This window comes from Harmonia axyridis, chromosome 5 (genome assembly GCF_914767665.1).
Source record: "Harmonia axyridis chromosome 5, icHarAxyr1.1, whole genome shotgun sequence".
In the NCBI taxonomy this organism is placed as follows: Eukaryota; Metazoa; Arthropoda; class Insecta; order Coleoptera; family Coccinellidae; genus Harmonia; species Harmonia axyridis.
Genome location: NC_059505.1, coordinates 7,847,590 through 7,865,496, shown reverse-complemented (window position 1 = coordinate 7,865,496; position 17,907 = coordinate 7,847,590). Strand labels below are relative to the sequence as shown.

The window sequence follows — 17,907 nt, the reverse complement described above, 5'->3', positions numbered from 1 at the left end:
TCTTGTGATTTAACACCGCTTGACTACATTCTGTGGGGCTATGTAAAGTCATTGGTCTATGCGGATAAGCCACAAACCCTTGACCATTTGGAAGACAACATTCGCCGTGTAATTGCCGATATACGGCCACAAATGTTGGAAAAATTTATCGAAAATTGGACGTCCAGATTGGACTACATCCAAGCCAGCCATGGCGGTCATATGCCAGAAATCATATTTGAAATGTAATGCCACAAGATTATCTTGCGGATAAATAAAATTCATGTCAATAGAAAAATCCATCGTTGTTTTATTGCAATTTGAAGTTCTACAGCTCTAAAAAAACACCCTTTACTAGACAAAAAATAACTGGTTATTCTAACTCGTACAAGCTGAAAGCTTCTGAGAGCTCTCATAGAGGTTAAAGAAAATCGGTATAGAAAATATTGAAGATATACGGGTTGTTCTACAAGCTCTGTCATTAAGTTTGACATATGATAGCTGCAATCATTCTGAATATTTCTTTCCTATTAACAAAGGCGCGATTCGTTTTCGTTTACTTACAATGAATTGACAAGTGTATTTAGGCTTATTTCTAATCACACCTTTTTGACATTGATAAACCATATCATTGAAATGAATGAAATTTTTGGAGCCATTTATTCCCATAAAAAATACATATCCCATAAAAAATATATATCGAAGAAAAACCTGCAATATAAGAAAACGTCAATCATCACTGAAATATCTTCATGCAAGTAGCATAAAGTGAACACGAGCAAGCAGAAATCTACTAAATAGTTGTTAGAATGTGGTTTGGTATTAACAAGCCTCGAACAAACAACGACATTAACTCACGCCTTGCATCTCGGTACTTACTAATTTCGACGTTATAATAAACCTACAACCGTCCAAGAGAGGATTTAAACTACCTACAAGGAGGGAAGCATAATGTGAAACAATATTAATATTAATTTCACCTCAATATAACGAACATATTCAGCTTTATATTTCGAAGAAGTGCGTTTGTTGAGTCATTCATAAAATTTGATAAATATCTTCTGAAACATTTATAAGACGGAAAATACCTACCACCCGATGTGATAATTTTCAATTTTATGTCAAGAGCGCTATAAATTTCAGTAGGTTATGATATTCATGCCAGAATAAAATTATCAGACCCATGAATTGAACTTTCAGCGTTTTTCAGGACACGAGACGAAATGAGGAAAGTTATTCAAAGCGGACAATATTTCGAACAACGTGCGAGTTTTTTTAGCGATAAAGTTTTTCGTTCTATGATTAGAAACATACCCTTTTTTCAGAGTTTACTAAAAGGACCAGAGGCAGCAGCCTAATGGAAAATTGTTCGTGAATTGTGAATTTTTCGTATTTTGTTGAATATGACTTCCTCAACAAAGAAATTAATGGGTCCAACTCAATCATATGATTAATTTTCGAAATAAATGGTGTCAAAGTTGGAAAATGGCATTTCTTCAAAGTAACATTTTGAATGAAACCCTTTTGCGCGACAAATATTGTTTCAACATGAGGTAATAATTTCAAACCGGTTTTAAATAAAAATCATTGTTAGATACGTGGTGAGTCAAACATAATTCAGAATGAAATTCGTTTAGTTTATAATTTACCCTGAATTAAAAAAGTTGTCAGCGGAATTTTCCAATTTTCTGGCTTTACTCTAAGTTTTAATTACACTATTATAATGTCAAAGAGTATGAGCTTTGCTATGACCATTATTTGAGATACACATGGTAATAATTTAAGAGGAGCCACTGTTATTACAAAAGTTGTCAAAAGGTTGAATACATCGAAAATTTCATACAGTAACGGTAAGAGATACGTTAGCGTTTACTTCTGTTATTTTGTCGTTGTATAGGGTGTTTTTTTCGAGGTATATAACTTTAAGTTGGCATTACTGTTCAAGATGGCGACCGATTTAACAGCTATTAAGTGATTTATTTTCTGTTTAGTTTGGCAATTCATCATGAATAGACTCACGCCTGAACAACGCTTGCAAATAATGCAATTTAATTTCGAAAATAATGGTTCTGTGCGGAATACGTATCGCGCATTACGTCCATTTTATCGTCGACAAAATCGTCCATCAGAGAAGTTTATTCGATTAACCATGGAACGTTTTCGCACCACGTTTACTCTTATTGATAACTCGCATCCCTAGAGACGCCGTACAGAAGAAGCTATTGCTGCTGTATAGCGTAGCATTGAGACCCGAATGAGTCTATGCGCCATCGAGCACAGGAATTGGATTTGAGTCCGTCCACTTTATGGAAGATTTTGCGGAAGGATCTTGGTTTGCGTGCTTACAAAATCCAACTCTTGCAAGAATTGAAGCCAAACGATCATCAAGTAAGGCGTAGATTCGTCGGATGGGCCCAAAATGAGATTGCCGTTGTTCCCGATTTTCATAAGCGAATTTTGTTTAGCGATGAAGCGCACTTCTGATTGAATGGCTACGTCAACAAACAAAACTGCCGCATTTGGAGTGGAGCTAATCCTCAAGTGAATGTCGAAACACCGTTACATCCAGAAAAAACTGACTGTTTGGTGCGCTTTATGGGCTGGTGAAATCATTGATCCGTACTTCTTCAAAATGATGGCCAGAACGTTACAGTCAATGATGATCGGTATAGAGCCATGCTTACTAACTTTTTCATTCCTGAATTGAACAACCATGATCCAGGAGCTGTGGTTCCAACAAGACGGCGCAACATGTCTCACAGCTCGTGCCACAATCGATTTATTGAAAGACACGTTTGGTGACCGCCTAATTTCACGTTTTGGACCTGTGAATTGGCCTCCAAGATCTTGTGATTTAACACCGCTAGACTACTTTCTGTGGGGCTATGTAAAGTCATTGGTCTATGCGGATAAGCCACAAACCCTTGACCATTTGGAAGACAACATTCGCCGTGTTATTGCCGATATACGGCCACAAATGTTGGAAGAAGTCATCGAAAATTGGATGTCCAGATTGGAGTACATCCGAGCCAGCCGTGGCGGTCATATGCCAGAAATCATAATATTGAAGATGTAATGCCACAAGATTATCTTGCGGATAAATAAAATTCATGTCAATCGAATAATCCATCGTTGTGATATGAGATATAGTGACTTTTTTGGATGATCGAGGAAATGTATTCTGTGCGAATCGAATTACTTATTGAAAAAAATCCAATACATTAATGAGGAGAAATTGTTGACTACAATTGAGGGGAATTCCCACTCTAGGGCATGCGGCCCTGAGCCATTGTTATTTCACGTTGATGGCAAAGACACAATCCTTAATTGAAACACTTATACCACTCCATTAAGGGGTAGAAAAAACATTCTGTTGTTGAGCATACGCGTATTTTCATTAATGGATGGAGGGAATTGGAACTTGCTTAATTCCGATGGATGTGAAAACCTGGAATTTACGTTTGCCTTCAATCTAATGAAATAACTATACCTTACGTTATAAGAGGTTATGCAATATATTTTTCTGAATATTCATTCTTTCTGGAATAATATTTTTTGGCTTGGTGCTATTTTAGATTCATGTACATTTTTGTTGGGTCACGAATCTTTCTGAACACATTTGTAGATGGAAAATGATTTTTTTAGGCACTAAAATCCATGGATCCAGAATCACTACAAGATCATAAACTTTCCTTTTTTTTCCAGTTGTAAAATTCATATTGTAGATTTGACCTCGCGAAATTATGGTCTATTGTGCATTAGTCATTGTAGTCCACAGCTCACCTTCCAGTTCCAAACTTTTTGAACTCCAGTATCTGGGATATCTTCAAGGAAGTTACTTCCTCACTTCTACAAGCCCCTTGTCCAAAGAATTTTTTACGTTGGCTAACGATGGCGAGGTATTCCTTCACCAGGTGATCCGAAGTTTCGTCCTCCCCTCTGCAGAACCTCCACACATCGTTTTCTTGTACTAATGAACTGCTTGGTGAGGCGGCAATGCAGTGAGTCGGTTTAGCAAATTCTCACTTAGATCCAGTTACTTCTTAGACCTCGCAGTATCAAAGTTTATAGAAAACTTCGAAATGATCCAACCCAGGAAGGTCCGGCAGTAGTGCTTCTCTTTCAATTTTTCCCTTTTCCTGACACTTTTTGTATGTACATTTACCTACTACCACAGAAAATTTTTGGGCCGATAGAAGGAGTTTGTGATTCTTTCATGGAAAGTGGGCTGGCTTCATTTCCTTTAATTCCCGAGTGATCGGAAACCCAGACTGAACATACATTGTTATTCTTGCCAGGTATTTGTAAACATAACGTCATCGAAATATTAGTCGATTTGTGTCTGCATCATGAAGTTATTCTCGATTAAACATTTTAGCTTACGATACAAATTCTCGACATTTGTGGAAGGTTTTAATTTACCTGCTTCCATATGAATAAATCTGTAGCTGAGGCTCACCGAATGCTCTCAAATACAATGAGACCGCTATTACTACAAGAACGTGCTGCTAGTAGTTTCAACGCTTCCAAAACGGTGATTTTGAAGTCGAATACCAGCATGGCGGTGAAAGAGAGAAGGTTTAAGAAGATGCAGAATTGGAGGCATCAAGACTCGTATCAAATGCAACAAGAATTGAGAGGATCATTGGGAGTGACGCAACAAGTCATTTCAAAACGCCTGAAAGTCATAGGAATTATTCAGAAAAAAGGAATTCGGGTGCCGTTTGAGTTGAAGCCGAGAGATGTTGAATGGCGTTTGTTTGCTTATTAACAGCTGCTTTCAAGTCAAAGACGGAAGGGATTTCTGCTTCGCATTATGACTGCAGACGAAAAATGGGATGATTACGATAATCCCAAGGGCAGAAAATCATATTGATAACTCGGCCATGCTTCCACATCGATGGCCAAACAGAACACGGTATCAAGGTCATGCTCAGTATTTGGTGGAACCAGCTTGGCGTAGTGTATTATGAGTTGTTAAAATCGACTGCAACAATCACAAGCGATCGTTATCGAACGCAATTAATACGTTTGCGCTGAGCATTGAAATACAAAGGCTGCTATACAACGACAGACATGACAAAGTGATTTTACAATGCTCGACCCATGTTGCGAAAATGGTCAAGACATACTTGGGAAGTCCTACCGCACCGGCCGTATTCTCGAGACGTTACTCTCCCGGACTTTTTATTGTTTCCATGAATGGCACACGGCCTGGCTGACCATCACTTCCAGTCTTATGAAGAAGTAAAAAATTGGATCGATTCGTGGATCGCTTCAAAAGATGATCAGTTTTTCCAAAGCGGGATTCGTATGATGCCCGAAAGATGGGAGAAAGTAGTCGCCAGCGATGGACAATACTTTGAATCATGAATGTATAACCAGTTTTTCAAAATAAAACCTCAAATTTTGGAAAAAATGGCGTAAGCAAAGTTGTAGACCTATGTAAATTTTCAATACTATATGTATACTATTAGGATTTAAAACTTGGTAAATAGATATGTACATGATTGAAAAGTGTTCTATTTGTACAACCTTAAGCAAAGTTAACCAGAACACGACGATTGTCCAGGTCATCGAATCATACCCTCATGCGATCGATGAAACAAACCTACATTTATATCAGAGCCTCCACTTCTGTTTGCTTCGTTTAAAATCCTTATCTTATACTATAACCTTCATCTAACTGATATAAACTGAATCAAATAGCTATGGCAAACCCGCCTGTTTCTACATCGATTCAATGAAACTCCTTTTCACGAATTCAGGTGGGTATCCTGAAATACACATTGCGCCATAATAGACGTCAATATACACCAGGATTACCACAACTTTGCACTCTGAGCATGAAGCTGGATGGGGTAAAATTGTCTCCCGCTCTCACTTTTCCAAACTAAATATTTGATATCGTCCCAGTGAAGCGAGCGAGACTCGGTTTGTTCCTGGCTAAATGTCGTCAGAGCAAGGGCGTAGATCTTAGGAGGGGGGGGTGTAGTCGAAAAACATTTTTTTGACGACATTTTATACTCATAACTAATATGTGAGAAAAAGAAGTTTGATAACGAAGTTTGAACCAAATTACTCGAAATAACTTTATTTATTACCAATTGGATTGTCTTATCTTATACTGGGTATTCCTGAATTGGAGTCACGAAGGAAAATGAGAGATTTCTTGAACAATTTCAAAAATAAAATGGCCCGCAAACGCTTTGTTTTTGAGATACAGGCTATTTCTTGTAGTCCTATTTTTTTGTGATGCTTCACCAGTTTGTCGAATCTTCATTAATCTTCGCTACAGAGTTGGTGAATAAGTACCAAAACTTATATTTAACTTATTCATCATAGCTACCTAACTGAATCTTTATAATAATTTGGATTTTCCTGAGAATTAGTATAGAGAGCTGTTTGAATATTTTTCTCGAAATCTATTGCAACTACAACAAACCAAAAAGTGTAGTACTGAACCAGAGTTTCTTTTTGAATTTTTCTAAACAACAAGTGATTCGCAAAAAAATAATTCTGGTGGAAAGAATCTGGCACCCTTCCAGAAAAAAATCACCCTGTAGATTTGCATTCAAAATTAGGATATCACATGATGAAAACTTTAAATTGGAATATCTATGCCAATTCAAGTTGAATATCTTGTGAAGGTAAGGTGCTATGAGAGAAAAACTTGAACTTTAACACCTGTATCTCAAAAACAAAGCGTTTGCGGACTCATAGGATTCTTGTTCTTGAAATGATCCAAGAAATCAGTCATTTTCATTTGTTCCTCCAATTTAGGAACACTCTGTAGATAAAGTAAATTCAAAACTGATGTCTTCACAAATAATATTCAATTTGAATCAAACACAATAAATTGTACATTACAGCCTAGACAATTTTTCGATGCGAACCCAGTTCAGTTCTTTGAAAACTACATATTGAAATTTTGTGACGAGAATGATACAAAAAACCGAAAAACAACGGGTAAGTGTATACCGATGACTAATGCAAAAATCACAGATGGCAAATAAGGGGCGATCCGAGAAAGCGGATAGATAAAGGAAAATGAAATACCTCGGACAAAGACGAGCTCGTAGTGCAATAAAATTTTCGCTCTTCGTCTTTGCGAGATTTCTGAAATTCTATATTTTGAAAATCTTAGGGGGGGTAATTACCCCTATTACCCCCCATTTCTACGCCCTTGCGTCAGAGATATTCCGTCCGAGCCCAAAAACATCCAACGTGCAAACTTTACGAAACCATTTCAACTCCTGTTTAGCGGAAAAGTTTGCTTTGTTTCTATTAACAATAAATTTATCTCAGCGTGGGGCCTCGAATATTTTAATGCCGAAAAGGGAACCTGGCGAGCTTCTCATTCAATTTTAAACGAACCAGACTTCTATTACGGTCTGCACCGGGTCTCCATCTCCATCTGCAAACGTGGGGAATTGTCTCGTGAAATTAATATCGGTTGGAATTGAAAACTTATAGCGGATTTTCTTTTCGGAATGTTGTTTCTCTTCGAATCTCTTGAACATTTCTATCCCGAGGAAGAGTGCTGTATCATGTTACTTTTACGACATGTTTAGCAAGAACACATCAATTTCTGAAGCGACGTAGTATGGCTTTTCTCAGGGTTGAACTGTTGAACATAAATCTACTGGGATGAGAAATATTGAAAGAGTGTCGGTAATGAATCTTGAATATTCTCATTGAAAATTGAATTAGCTACATAATTTATGTTGAAAATGAATTATTATAAAGTGTAGCTACATGAAAGGTATCGAGATACCTAATCAAAATCCTGAAAAAGTTCTATAAAACCAAAACTAGAAGAATAAAACTAGAAAAATATCACTATAAAAACGAGAAATATTGTTGATTGAAATACTAGGTGATATTGAAAGTGTTCATTGAAAGAAGAACAAACAAAAAATAAATAGAATGGAGAAAAAACACTTCTGTGACAGAAAAAATTCGAGGAAAATACTGACCTGGTGTCAAGAGCTTTGAAGCACACCTTCTTTCTTGGTGTATTTTTCACAAATTATGTTCTTGGTTATTACTTCTAGATGAGGCGTTCTGATAATATGATCTTTATGAAATTCGGCATGAGTATTCGGGTTTTCCTAATATATACCTATAAAATGTAAATTTCAACCTTATTGGCTTTGTCATTAGGTATTTTTTCTTCTTCACCGTCGAAAAAATCAGAAAAGTTCACAATGTGAAAATAACATCTGAACGTGTACTGCATATCATTCATGAATATTTGTACATGAGAAAGATAAAAATGGGTGCCGCACGAGCTCACAATCGATCAAAAACAACAACGTTAATGATTCTGAGCAATGTTTGAAGCTGTTCAAGTGCAATGAACCTGAATTTTTGCGTCCATATGTGACAATGGATGAAACATGGCTCCATCATTTCACTTCGGAGTCCAATCGACAGTCAGCTGAGTGAAGTGCATACGATGAGCCGAATCCAAAGCGAGAAAAAACACAACAGTCAGCTTTCTGGAATCAGTATTCTGGGATGCGCAAGGTATAATATTCATAAATTACCTCCAAAAGGGCCAGAACATCAACAGCGATTAATATATAGCGCTATTGGATCGTTTAAAGGATGAAATCGTTAAAAAACGGCCCCATTCGAAGAAAAGAAGGTGCTGTTTCACCAAACAATGCACTGTGTCACAAATCAATGGCAAAATTGCATGAATTGGGCGTCGAATTGCTTCTGCATCCACCGTATTTGTCAGATCTGGCATCCAGCGCCTTTTTTCTGTTGTCAGACCTCAAAAGAATGCTCGCTGGAAAGAAATTTAGAGCCAAGGAAGAAGTAATCGCCGAAACTGAGGCCTATTTTGAAGCGAAAGACAAATCGTATTACAAACATTTCATCGAAAAGAAGATCGCTATTATCGCTGTATCGCCCTCGAAGGCAACTATATCGAATAATAAAATTGACTTTTGCTAAAAAAATGTGTTTTACTATTGTAGACCGGGGACTTTTCAATTGGCCTGTTAGGTAATATAAAATTCATTATACATAATTGGTTTTCAATGAAAATTACTGTTCAGTAGAAAAAAGCAGGAAAAGAGAAAAAAAAGAAAAGAGTAGTTAGGCTATGATTCAACTCTAGTCTATGCCTTAACGTATACAGGACTATAAAATGATTATAATACTTCGTTCTTGAAAATATCGTTTTCTCAGTGATATAATATAATTGACATTGACACCATCATGTTATTGGAAAAACATTGCCGTTAGGTTCAAATTTTCCCACATAAAATAAAGCCAAATTAGTATCTATTAAACCGCAAGATCTTCCAGTTTGAAAGAAATATACTTGCAGTAGAAAATTCCCAAATAATCCAACGAAACCATTCTCGAACTTGAAATAAATCACTGGGCTAAAAACTATGACATTCTGAGAAATCCTGAAAATGTTGATCGATGGACCCTTCCTTCTACGTGGGATCCTAGCGCCATTTCTGGCGCAACAGCTAAAGGTCAGCGTGATGCTGCAGGTCGCTTTTCTCTAAGTGTCGTTGGGCAACAGGTCATCACACCTGTGACTCCGGACAACTGGACCAATGTTTCATCGCTCTTTCGGACTGTATTTTTGGATATAAAAGTAAATGAGTATTACCCTTACGCATTGGTTGTCATTCTCATATCGGACTCCTTGAATCATAAATGTTAAAAAGCGAGGAAATGATAACTGACTAACGTAATCCATTCAGAAATATTTCTGCATTTCATACATAGACGTACAACTTTGCTTCCGCCATTTTTTTCTAAATTCGAAGCTTTATTGTAATAAACTTGTTATACATTTATGATTCAAAGTATTGTCCATCGCTGGCCACTACTTTCTGCCATCTATCGGGCAGTGTACGAATCCCGCGTGAAAAAAACTGGTCATCTTTTGAAGCGATCAACAAATCGATCCAATTTTTTACTTCTTCATAAGACCGGAAGTGCTGATCTGCCAGGCCGTAGGTCATTGATTGAAATAAGTAATAGTCCAAGGGAGAACCTGGAGAATACGGCTGGTGAGGTAGGACTTCTCATTTTCAACGTTTCCAAGTATGTCTCGACCACTTTCGCAACTTGGGGTCGAGCATTGTTATGTTTAAAAATCACTTCATCATGTTTCTCGTTGTATTGGCTTGTTGCGTCACTTCCAATGATCCTGCCCATTATTGTTGCGTTTGACACGAGTCAAAGTGATTCCTCCAATTCTGATTCTTCGAAAACCTTCTCTCTTTCACCGCCATGCTGGTCTTCGACGTCAAAATCACCGTTCTTGAGGCGTTGAAACCACTATCGGCACGTTCTTTCACTAATACCGGCTTCACCATAGTTATTTGAGAACATTCGATGAGTCTCAGCCGAAGGTTTTCCCATATTGAAGCAGAAAATTGAAACCTCCCGCAAATGACAAGAACTGGGCTCTTAAGCTGACATGTTCAATTGAGAAAAACTTTATGATGCAGACACAAATCGACTAATATTTCAATGGCGTTATGTTTACTAATACTTAAGCTTTTTGTATGACATCTACGATCTATTTATTTCGACTACCACTTTCTACTACTACTTTTTTTCATAATTTGGTAAGAAGACGCAGCATTTTTTTTTTTGGTACAGGACGAATAATTTCTTGACATAAGTATGAGGCACAATCCCAATAAAACGAATGCATCTTAAATGCAGTGGATTGGGAAAATACTTGAGTAAACTCGAAAATTTGTTTTTTCCATCTAAAACCTAAATATGTTATTATGAAATCGACATTTCCCAAAAGAAAACACCTTATAAAAGGTGGTAAACTTTATTGTTCTATTTTGTAAGTCTTTCATGACCTTCATTTTATGGTAATGTGTTTTCCTGGCTTCTGGAACGCCATCGTTACTGAAAATGTGTCGATATTTCGCCAGTGCCAGTAGACAAACTTCGTTGGATAGTCCAGCAAGCAACATCTGCTGTAGTTTCCAGGAAATTGCACTTGCGAAATATTGAGAAATTTCAGACAAACAATCACGGTTTGCGGAGCCTGAACGACCATTTACAAACTGTTGATGAAATGGTAATAACTTGTTTATTTTTATTTGCGGAAAAGTGTTTGCTTTTGCTGGTTCGGTCATACGATCCGCAAGATTTGTGTTAATTCAATGCATGAGACGAAAAATATAAGCGTTTTTTACGATCGTACGCTTTCAACCGTTTCACTGGGCGCAACTTTGAAAGTATCAATTTCCTCTACTAATCTAGAAATTGAATTCGAGAAAAAAACTCTGAGTTAGGAGAAACTCGTCATTCAAGCGCCTACTGTAGACCACAGAACTGTGGTTATTAACATATGAGATGTGATTTATTATGTTGGTTATTTTATCTAAATGAGAATTCTGTTGAAAAAATCTACTTGCAATTCAAAATTACTATTCAAGGAATACATTTACGAGCTGAGTTTGAAACGAGACTGATCTATTTTAACAGAAATATTAGGCATTTTATCGATATACGGCTTGAATTTTCTATGATTCTGAATATGCGATCATAATGAAATCTTGAAGAAGTTTGCAATTAATAGTATACATTTACACACGAGTTTAAACTCTGTCGGATCTGTAATCACTGAACTATCAGTTTCTTTTCCGATATCCTGCTTGACTCTTGAATTATCTATGATTCCATCAAAACAGGATTCTGCACGAAGCTGGAATAATTTTTTGAGCTATCGTTAACAAAATCATTTCTTCAACAATGTCTATATTTTCGAATTTTGAGTCAGTCCAGTGCTCTCACCAACTGAGCTACTGAAGAAGTTGAATTGTCCATAAGCGATCATATATTATGCTATTCTAAAATGATAATGTTTAACTCACTAATGAGTCTTCAAGTTCAAGCATATCCGGCTGTTCGGCCGTAAACACGATTACTCCCGAACTAAAAGAGCTAAAAATTTTCAGGGTGGGTTCGGATCTTGAATGCTGATGTTGAATTCGTTACGATAACCCCAAACGCAGAAAACCATGGGGATATCCCGGCCATGCTTCCACGTCGACGGCCAAACCGATGTTCACGGTTTCAAGGTAATGCTCAGTATTTGGTGGGACCAGATCGGCGAAGTGTATTATGAGTTGTTAAAACCGACTGCAACAATCACAGACGATCGTTATCGCATGGAATTGATGTGTTTGAGCAGGGCCTTGAAAGACAAACGGCCGTAATATAACGAGAGACATGATAAAGTGATTTTACAGCATAACACTGCTCGACCCCATGTTACGAAAGTGGTAAAGACAAACTTGGAAATGTTGAAATGGGAATTCCTACCCCACCTGCCGTATTTTTTAGACGTCTTATCTATGAAGAAGTTAAAAATGGATTAGTTTTCATTTTTTTGTTAAGGATTAATTCTAAAAATTCAAGTAAAATGAAACAAAAATGTGGAAGAATCATTGAAATATCTCTAGAAATGAAAAAGTTATGGGACTTTGAAGTTGCGCTTGGAAGAATTATTTCATAGTACGTGTAAGTGTCGTGACGTCACACACTAGACGACTGGTATTCGCAGAGTGCTTACGAATTCATTGGTGTACAATCACTTGTGCCGTTCGTGTCGTGTTTTGTTCGTTACACGATGGCTGAAATAACTTACTGTATACATACATATAAATTACTTTTTTCTCTTTTTACTTTTTACTCCTCACATTAATATGTTTTGCCATTGATAGACTTCAACAACCAGTACTCAACTACAAACTGTTTATGAAACGTTTTTTGAATAAATCATCGTTATAAGTTGAACCATGATGAAGCAAACTCAAAAGTAGATACTTACTTGAAAAGTTTAACTCCTTTTATTTCTGCACTGATATAAGATGGATTTGAAGAAAAAAACTCCATCACTGCGAATATATCTATTTTAGGCAAATTGTCACTTTGTCCTTTCACGAAGCCTTCTTCCATTATGGTGACATAAAAACAAAACTCGAGTTAAAACTACACTGTACAACTACAAACGGCGCGAGAGCCTTGGCGTGGCTAAGAATTTAAACGTAACTTATGGTGTTGCGATCACAGGCAAGAGCCGTGACGTCACAGACCAAAGACGTTCCGCGCTAAAATACGTAAATTTAAATAATCTATTTCTCAGTCATTTATTGATGGATGTTCAAAATTTTTTCACTGATTTATCAGTTTTGCTCTATATTTTAATTCTATCGTGTCAAATATAGTATTATCAACATCACTAAACTAGTCCATTGGATCGATTCGTGGATCGCTTCAGAATATGAACAGTTTTTTCAACGCGGGATTCGTACACTTCCCGAAAAATGTAGTGGCCAGCAATGTTTTTTACAACTCAATTTTGGAAAAAATTGGCGGAAGCAGAATTGTACGCCTAAGTAATATCAAGATATCTCCTGAAAATTTCAAGTTTGTAAGTTTTTCCATTTGTAGTTATAATGTGTATGACTAAGACTCAGAATTGAATTTGATCAGGGATTGATTATCAGAAGGTTGAACCTTATTATTTGCGACCATATCCGTCTTCAAATTCCAGAAGTTACAGTTGACACAATGATAATGCAGCCTGTAGGTAAGCGAAAGGAGCGCTCAAAAGGCTTACTACGGGACAAAACAGTTTTCATCAAAAGCAACCTGTTGTACATCCGGCATGTGAAGTTAGTCTAAATTCTAAACGCGTATATACACTTGATGATGTTACTTTCAAATTTAATAGGGGGAAACTCGAGTTTTTGAAAGTAATTGAATTGTGTGGATTTTATACATTCAGGTGCAGTATGAAAACATGCCTCTCCTCCCCCACTATATCAGATCACTTTCTTGTATCTTCTGGCGTTCCACACGATTCTATCCTGGGACCTTTACTTTCGTTATATATAAAGATATATGTTGGGTTTTATTTGTCACGACTTATCGGTTTTCACGCTCAGATACGCTTCAATTTCAACCCAAGCACTAACCAATCGAGCAGATCGACGTAGGTTTGGGTTAGTTTCTATCGTGCCAACAATCTGAAATACAGTGTCGGCGCTATTTGTTCTTGGTGTTAATCGTGAAATTAATGCTGAACAAATTACCCTTGAAGTTGGAAGCCAGCCAATTTCATTCAGTGTTAGCTACAGAAATTTCTGTATAATTTTCGATTGCAAGCTGAGGTTTATCGAGCACGTGACGTTAGTTGTGGACCAGTAATTCCAGGCTTTCAACCTGCGGCGTGTTTTGAGCTACATGCTCCATTTGCTGGGGTGTCTGTGTCAAATCCTGGTTGTATTGGGGTTGAATTCACAATTCAGTATCTCCGCTAGATTCTGTTATTGAATGTGGAGTCATGACTTACCACATTGACGTTTATATTCAAACTTTGGTTCAATAGGAATTCTTTTTTGTTTAGGTGATAAATTATAGAAATTTCGAATCGAAATATTAATCTTATGTTCAAGTTATGTACTTAAATGTTTCATTTCGAATCAGTTGAAGTTTAGTATCTTTTTTATTCCCAGAGTAATGAGCATATTTAGAGGGAGCATATACAGAGGGAGCATATGTCATTTTCCGTAAGCAAATCTTGTCCCCAACATGAAATATCAAATTTGACATGAAACATGCGAAAATGAAAACATATCAGTGATGCGATATTCCATTCAATTCGCGAGTTTCTCCACAAAGATCGCACTTCTTATGTCCCTTATTGAATCAACGTTTCATATCAACTCAAAATATATTGAGATGAATACCTAAATATATCAGAAATTCAGAAAACAAACTTCAAGCGCGCCAAACGACGTGAAACAACCGATGACACTAGAAGAGCAGAAGTTGCCAAACTTTGGATTCCAGCAGGTAGATACAGAGAATAATAAATATTCTGCATACTATAAATTCGACAATAAGGAAAATATCGGATTCCAAATATTCAAATTTGCATATTCAATCAGGAATCACTCAAATAAATTTATTTTATTCAATATTATATACAATCACAATGATATAGTAAAATGTGTTGAAAATATATCACAATCCGACAACGTAACCTATCCATGTTGGGGACATGTAAAAATTGCGTATATACTGCCTTTATCTATGTTTATTACCTACTCTATGTTATTATAAGACTTCCTGTATAACATAGCGACAAATTAAAATCAAATTAATGAAACATGGCTGAAATAATTTTTGCTCAATGAAATCGGCTTATCTTAAAATGAATCTGATCTTTTTCAGGGAGGAATGTACATCTTTCAGTTGATGGACTACTATTCAGCAAGTGGAATATCACTTCTTTGGGTGTGTTTCTTCCAAACAATTGCATTGTCATGGGTTTTTGGCGTTGAACATTTAAGCGACTGCATTGAACAAATGATGAACATTCGACCCAACTGGTTCTGGAAGATGACTTGGAAGTACATTTCGCCAGCATTGATGTTCGTAAGTTGAATAGAAATATTATTTATGTTGAGATGAATATGTAAAGATTATTCAATTGTATGGTGATAGTGATCTCTGGAAACACTGGACATTTTTCCACTTAATGAGATAAAATACATCATGTTCTTCCATGGGATTTCGGTTTCGAAATAATTATGACTCACCCTCTAAAAACACCCATCATAATAATATCAGAAAGGTAGAAGTTTAATAAAAAAATGTATTTCAGCAACATACCTTTAGGCACGAAATTTCAATCTGGTGGCATTCACCGTTTAAAAGTTATGCGGAGAAATTTTTTTAATTTATCAACTTTGGAAGGATAAATCTCCCTTAATATGCATTTTGAGCCGAGTTTAATCATCGAACTATACTTATTTTTTAATGTACTACCACCCCTAGAGAGCTCAGTACACATTTTTGACTCACCTTGTATATTCATAAAATTCATAACAAAAACATACAACATACAAAAAAATTGAGTTGATTCCCCGATAGTTAATTTTCCTTTCATGCGGTGAGTGACCCTTTTTATATGTTGCATAATGGCGAAGGCGTCGGGCAATACTACTTTCTTCGAATAAAGTGTTGAAATGAATTTTGAGCAAGGGCTTCACTTTTCTTTCTCCATTTCATTGAAAAATGATAACAAACACGATTTCCTATTATTGGTCAACTATATGTCAACTATAGTATAAATAATTTCACATAAAGTATATTATAGTTCCCAAATTATAAGGAAAACGATCTAATCTGAAGATAATTGGACGTAAAACTAAGCTAATATATTTTTAAGACGCTATTGAGAACCTGTATCGACAAAATTCAATAAAAAGAATTCCATACCATTCTCTCTATACCGGGTGGTTCAAAAGCCTGGAAACGGTGAATTTATTTCGCGCATAGGTAGAAAATCGGAATTCTGAAACTGAGGTCTTTAGTAATTTCGCCCGAGGAATCGATGGGCCCATCAGATTTTTGACACCCGGTATATTGGCATTAGAAATACCTGTTGGCACCTGGTTTTCGATTAATATTGATCTGTTTTTCACGAAAAAGTGTGTATCATCTGGATATCTCGTGAAAATAAAATAAACGACCAGGGAAATCAACTTCAGATTAATTATCTCTTCGAACAAGATCCAGAAACGTCGATGTATCGAGCTAAAGGCGTCTTACAGTATGTTCATCAATCGAAAAGCCTCAGCAAATTTAACACAAAATCCCTGTCTTCAATTTAGTATGCTCCTGAATTTTTTAAAATTTTTTTATGATTCAGACAACGCTATCAATACAAAATTTTGGACGAAGATGGCAATTGCCATTCTTTATATAGGGTTTTTCAATAAGTGGTTTCATTTTGAATAACTCTCTACCTCTTCGAAGCTGTCATCCTTATCCTTATATAGTTTATATGTAAAGCTACGTCATAACTGAAAATGGAAAGATACACGCTTTAACAACGTTCTAAAATTGTTGAAATTTACTACAAAAAAAGGTGAAAATTCTGCAGTAACAGTTCGCAACACTAAAGCACTTGAGGGTCGTCGAGAAGCACCTTCTAGCACGCAATAGTGAATCTGGTGGAAAAATTTGAGCTGTTGGGACAAGTTAGTGATTTGAAGAATCGAAACAGTGTGCAAAATTAAGATCAACTGAGAATATTGCTACTATAGCCCATAGTGTTGGTGAAAACCCAGGTTTTTCGATTACTAGTCGATCTTGGAGATTTAAGTTTTTTATTATGGCCGGAATTGGAACATTCCTACTCGCAATTTTCCTGGCCGTGCTATTTATCGAACAGTCTTCAGTCTCTTTTTTGAGGCCACGTGAAAGAACTATGCCAATGCTTCAAAATCGATTCAAGAACTTAAAGATTGAATTTGTGAATTTATCGAGGACAAACAGCCGCGAATGTTAGAATTGGCATACCTATGTCTTGAAAATATAATGTTGCAACCACAGTCGTGGCGGACATTAATATCATCAATATGTTTTGAGAAACTGTATTTTCAAAAATTTTTCATTTTGTTATGATTTATAGTGTTATAACTTGTATTTTCATTTCAAAAGAGTTGATATTTTTGGTGTTATTTGCAAGGTTCCTTCTCATTTCATCATTTTGCTATTGATGCGCACAGTACAAATTGAAATTGCTGAAAATCAAGAAGCTTGATCGAATGTACCTATTCAATTTGTCTAGTACTTGATAAATAAATAAATACTTCACTTAATTTGAAACAGTACTACTTGACTTGAATTTTACTGGATTTCAAGTCAAGCCAAGTCAATTAGCTTGAATATTGAGTCAAGTAGCTTGAATATTAAGCAGTGAATTTTTAAAATCCAAACCTATCCTGGGAAGTATAAAATGGAATTCGACGGAAGGCAAATATTTTTCACTTTTCTTCTAACACGAAAATCTTGTTGTTGTGTCATATTATGATCTTGTTTAATTCCGGGATAAAA

At 36.2% G+C, this 17,907-nt stretch overlaps 1 protein-coding gene across 2 annotated transcripts in view; it reads left to right on the top strand.

The window, feature by feature from the left end:
- LOC123680436 (sodium- and chloride-dependent GABA transporter 1-like) overlaps nt 1-17,907 on the top strand; it is a 68,165-nt gene that overhangs the window by 36,984 nt on the left and 13,274 nt on the right. For both annotated transcript variants that reach the window (XM_045618335.1, XM_045618334.1), the window contains exon 9: nt 15,235-15,438. In XM_045618335.1, coding sequence (XP_045474291.1) covers nt 15,235-15,438 — 204 coding nt within the window. The remainder of the gene's footprint in view (nt 1-15,234; nt 15,439-17,907) is intronic.